The following is a 6,000-nucleotide window of genomic DNA, read 5'->3' as shown; positions in this document are numbered from 1 at the left end:
CAGTGAAATTTTAGAATTTTGGAAACCGCTAGTATAATATAGGTAAATAAGCTCATTGTAGTGACCCGGTGATCTAAAAACTTTACACTTACACGATTAATTAATGCAAGATTAAAATTTTGGCAGCTATCATTAAAATGGGAAAAAGCTATTAAATGTAGATTAGCCCACTTCACCTAACAGTGACCATTAAAGTTCCATGACCTTTCATATAATGGTTGTCCATTATAAGAGACAAAGTTTACCCTTTCCAAAGAATAAATACAAGGTTTCTTGTCAAGAAATACAATACCTATAAAGAAAAACACAAGAAAAAATTGAACATTCTCGAGGTACATGATAAATGTTATTTCAATAAAAAATATTTTTGAAAAACATGTACATCATGTGATACATCGACATTAAAGTCACCGAATAGACTTTTTAAATAAATTTACATTAATAAAAAATAAAACATTGTATTAGTTAGGCACATGACTTCAAAACAGATTTATATTCATAACTGTTCAAATACATATTTATCCGATTTTAGGTAACAAGCTTAAACATTCTGTATTTAAGGAATTTGGAGATTTTGAGAAAAATATTTTCTTGAAGGTGGATGCAATATTTGATGTCCTTACAGAATGCCATTAATGGGTGAATCACCGTGAATGTGATTAAGTCCGTATTGCCTTCTTGCTTCCGGTGGATATTCCTGTTTTTGCGGAACATCTCTTCTTTCTTCCATGGTTTTTCTCATTTCCTCTTTTCTTTCCAAATATGCTGGCAAACGTGGAATCTTTCTTCGTGCGCATACGCGGCATTTCCAAGTTCTGCGGACTTTCTACTATAGTGGGTCGGTATGATGAAGTATTTTGCTCTGCTAGAACTTTCATAAAAGATCCAATGGTAACGTTATGACCATGTTTGGTTTGTTTCGTTTCGACCTTCGATAAATCGGGTTGACTTTTGTGGAACTTTTCTGGCTCTTTTATCCTTGCTCCTGGGGTTAAAGAAAGCAATGATAAAGTTTGATTAGGATGCATTCTGGGGGTTTCTTGTGGCATTTCCTGTAGACTCTGAGGGTGTGATCTAAAAGCTTTAGTGGGTTCAGATTTAGAAAATGGCGGTGCAGTATGATTTCCTCTTATTTGCTGCGGCTGTAAGCGCAAAGGTGGGTCCTTTTTCACGACAAAATAAGTTGTTTTGTTATCATCTTCTGTGACTGCTTCTGCCACTGGGGCGGATACATGTATGATGGGTGTTTCGTAAAAATTGTGATGTAGCCTCAGCAACCTGCTGCTACCTAGAATAGCAGCTCGCTCGTAGTTAGATTTCCGTCTCATATTATATTGTTTCTCCTTCATTGATTGTCCGATTTCGGACCACTCATCAGCACTCCTGAAGGTGTAACTATCCGACTGACCTGGGCAGGCCCTGCCCTCCTTCAGGAGAATATCAGTTATCTCTTTGTATCCTAGTCTTTTGGCATGAAGGTAAGGTGTAAGTCCTAAATTGTCAGAAACGTCAACAGACAACCGAAAACGACGAAATTCTTCCACTAGTCTTCTAACTATTGTGACGTGACCACCTTGAGTGGCGTGATGTAGGACAGTCATTCCTTCCGTATCCTTATCAGAGAGGTCATGGTCACCGTTCAGTATCTCTAGCAACAGCTCGACCTGTTCTCCACGACCTAGAATAGCAGCCCACGAGAGTAGGGACCTTTTGTGTTTTCCGTCTTTATGCTTGGGATCTGCTCCTTTTGATATCAGATAGCGAAACATTTTTCTACGTTTTTCGTCGCAGTCTATGTGAAGGGCACCAACAAGAACACTGTAACCGTAATTATTCCTGCTGTTAATTTTGTATCCCCCATCAAGAATCAGCTTTACTTTTCTGAATCTTCCCTTGACTGCCGAATGGAAGAGATTATTGGCCATGCAGGCGTTGACTCTGTCCACGCCAGAAGATCTGGATGATCGGCTAGAGGTTCTAGACATTTCCTGTGACCTGTTCTTTATCGTCTCCGACCCCAGCACTTCCTTGACTTGGTTCACATCTCCTGTCCTCTCCATCTGATTCACCAAAGATTTCACTTCAATAACCGTTTCCTCTCTGAGAACCATTTTGATAAATGCTGTCCAGCCTGTATCTCTTTATAAAGTTACTCTTCTACGTCTTCCCTGGCGACAGTTTGCCTTTTTCGACTATATTTGACATGAATATGCCATATTAAAGATATGTGAATATATAAATCTTCTTTAAATCCCTTAGACAGAGCAGACATTAATAAAGTTTCAGAAATCCATATCACCGTGTAACATACTCAATATACACTTTCAATGAACATCCAGAGTCCCCTCGTATACACGACTGCCCGACAGCCCTTTCACTTCGAAAGAACCTGTTCAACTACACAGTTATTTTCTTTCATAAAGTTCTCATCTCGATAAAGTCTACATTGCTCAAATCCTCTTACATTCATTTTTCTTTGGTATTTAAAACCCGTCGAAACGCCGTACAGGGTCTGTGTTTGATATGTAAAATTTCACGTATCGAATACTCTCCATAATAATAGAGCTTTTAACAGCACCTTGATTAGGTAGACTGAAAATTGTGTGAACTGTTCAAGTGTTACATCAACCTTGCAATATTGAGAGGTCAATACTTTCACCTGATCATGAAAAATAGCTTAAAGTTCCGGGCAGATTTTCAAAATAATTAGCTAATTACAGGTATCCATTACAAAAAAATTGAGTGTTAGAAGTAGCAAAATGTGTTTTCTGATCGACTAGTGAAAATGTACAGGTTATGGCCTTTAAAAGCAATAACCAAACTTGCATGAAATATTCAATCTGCGATTTCATTTTTAAATATGATCTTGGTAAATGACTGCATTATTGCTGAGCTGAAGTTTCTAATTTACGATACAGTGCTTCTAAAATAACCTTTGGTCTTGTTATTGATTCAAACCATTCGTGATGATTGTTTGTGAAAACAAAGTTCAATAAGCTATTCAATGCAGTTATCGATAAGTCCGTATATTAAAGTAGATAATTCACCCGGTGTTAAGGCTTTTTTTGCTTCATTAAACGTTATTAAGAGAGCGGAGCAGAGAAACGGAAAGAAAATATCGAGATGTCGATGTAAAGCGGCGAATTTATACATATATTCAAATTCATTAGCTAAATATTTTTGCGCTAAAACGAACTGAAAAAAGGGGAAAGTATTTTTGATTTTAAAAAACCGCTTCTTCAGTAAGATCGCCATGCATATCTTAAACAAAAACAAAAATTTCCGTTCCTGTGTGAAAAAGAATTTTTAAAATAAATTTTGATGATTATGTAAAGAATAACTTTGGCATATTCTGTGCCTGGTTTTGTCTCTTTGTTTTAGTTTGATTGGTTTAATCTCTGCGGAATGTTCTCAGTTTTACAAAGGGCCCTCTTCCAGAGTTTCCCAGTGGAAACTGTCGTTTTTAAACGGATGACAAATGTCCTGCTTGCATTCGATTTGCCAGACACGAGATAAGAGCTGATTTACTCTCCAGATAAAAGATTATGTTTTGTTGCAATATCTAAAAATGAACTTGTTGATTACTTAACTGACACCAGAATTTACACAATCAATTAAATTTTCACACAAATTATAGTGGCACAAATCAATATATGAACATGTTACACTGTACACAAGGAATGACTAAATATCTATTCAAATATCTATTCTTAGTGTTTTTTACTTTCGCATTTTATCTTGAAAGTCGATTATTACATTGGTTTGAAAGAAAAGATAAAAATATGCATGGATAGAAAAAATATATATACATGTATGTATATCTCTTAGGTTCTTGCAAAAAAAAAATCACATTGGGATGTTTATAATGAAATAATTCTCTTCCGTCTTCACAGCCTTATATTCCTACCACGGGAAGAGGGCGTTACTGAAGTATTAATTCATTATAACATGTCACTCCTTTTAGTAGAATTATGGTTCGAGGGTCGACAAAATACATTTTACCCGAGAATACAGTCAATAAATGTTTTGTTGTGCCTTTTATTTTATTTTTTTTTTTTACCATATATGTATTTTGTTCTGTCTTCCGTGGTGTAACATCAGGTCCCTCGCTGTTGAACACCAACTATTGAAAATGAGATTAAGCTCCATCCATTCTGTGATGTAAGCGGTCTAAAATATCATCGACCGGTCCAACATCTCACTTAGCGGTCCAACATCTCACTCAGCGGTCCAACATCGATTTTTTATGCACGCTCAGCAAAACATTAGAAATGTTATATTTTTTTCCGTATAAATGTGTATAGGAACAAAATTTTAAAGGTATAACAAAGAACAATCTGCTCTGCAGAAAAAAATTTGTGGCAGTAACATTTTGTGTCAATTATATACTTCAGTATCTACACTGTCAATTCTTGTTTGTGAGGGCAACTTTAAAAATAAAATGGTTATTTGCCCTCTCCCGACTCAGGTAGGTGAGAATTTTTTCTCCTCGGAAAATTTCAATTTCAATGCTAATTTTTAAATTATATTTTCTAGAGTACATATAAAAAAAATACTTACTTCCTGGAGGTTAATACAAGTTTCGAGTCGGTCGGTAGAGGGCAATTAAACAATATTTTGTAAAGATGGCTTGATAAGATTTTTTAAAAAGATCTAATTGTTTGAATGGGTGAATTTCGGACCATATGGTACATAAATACTATATCTCAATAATCGAAAATGGAAATATGAAATATAATCATCATCAATAATAATAATGTGAATGTGGCTTCATACGAGTTTCTTTTTGTCACATTTTGATTTCTCACTTCCTTTGTTAATATTGACGAATAAAAAAGACACAATATACAATGCACTGACTGGGGTTGAGGGCAATATTTCGTCTCTAGGGGGCTAACATAATCAATGTTGCCCTCAACCCCAGTCAATATTTGTATTATAATTGATTGTGTCTAAAACTTTTTACCTGTCAACAAACATTAATGAACATGTCAGAAAGATGAATAGAAATTCTGACGAAAAATTAAAAAGATTAAAATAATTTATAAATATGGAGGTCAGAGTACAAGTTGATTTCCTTCAACCATTTATTTTCTGTCCGATTGACAGTTCTTACATTTAGAATCAATGATAGGTTCTTCACAAATTTTCATGAATTAAAACATGTAATTTTTAAGTGCACAGACATCCTTAGACTCCGGTTAATAACATTATGACTTTTTGTGTATTAAATGTTTTTAAACCGTAAAAAATAAACTACCTCTCAAAATTAAATTTTATTTCTATGGACTCGCCCTTAACATGCTGAATAGTAAAATAAACATCTGTGTTTTCTGGGGACCATAGTATTCATGTGGACCAGACGATATCATGAACGACATTTCTCAGGTTTAAAGTAAATTAATGACTGAGTCTCTATTTGACAGATAAACAGATATTGTAAACAAAATGGCGAGATTTCCATCGCCTAACTCCAAAAGTAAACACATTTTACGATTTAAGTCAGACACTGATACAAGGCTGTTGTCATACTTCAAAGGAACGTATTTACTTGGATTCATTCATTGAAAGTCAGTGTTTGCTATAATCAATTAGTGACAGTTACAGGATTAAACTTTGTTAAATTGTTAATAACTTTTCATTAAATTTAAAAAGTCGCAATCCCTGTATTATCATTTCCTTAATTATATATCGATTCTTCTGCTGATACATACTATGTTAAGAAGACACTATGACCTGTAACCCTATTACTTGCATCAGAGTATTAAAAGCGACACCCGGGGCCTCTTGGAGCCACCATCTCCCTCCATTTTTCTCTGCTGATTATCCTTTCTGACTTTCACCAGGATTTTCCCCTCTGATAAGAGAGATAACTCTCACTGGGATTTTCCCCTCTGATAAGAGAGATAACTCTCACTGGGACTTTCCCCTCTGATAAGAGAGATAACTCGCATTGGGATTTTCCCCTCTAATAAGAGAGATAACTCTTACTGGAATTTT

General features: G+C 35.1%; 1 protein-coding gene across 1 annotated transcript; it reads right to left on the bottom strand.

Moving 5' to 3' along the window:
• Positions 1-415: 415 nt before the first annotated feature.
• Positions 416-2,669, bottom strand: LOC134244571 (uncharacterized). Its single transcript, XM_062726825.1, has one exon. The coding sequence runs from the start codon at positions 2,109-2,111 to the stop codon at positions 660-662; it is 1,452 nt and encodes a 483-aa protein (XP_062582809.1). The 5' UTR covers positions 2,112-2,669; the 3' UTR covers positions 416-659.
• Positions 2,670-6,000: the final 3,331 nt, after the last annotated feature.

The sequence above is a fragment of the Saccostrea cucullata genome, unplaced genomic scaffold (genome assembly GCF_032062105.1).
Source record: "Saccostrea cucullata isolate Sc308-1 unplaced genomic scaffold, CSIRO_AGI_Scuc_v1 ctg33, whole genome shotgun sequence".
NCBI lineage: Eukaryota > Metazoa > Mollusca > Bivalvia > Ostreida > Ostreidae > Saccostrea > Saccostrea cuccullata.
The sequence above is the reverse complement of the archived record's forward strand: the minus strand, read 5'-3'. Positions and strand labels throughout refer to the sequence as shown.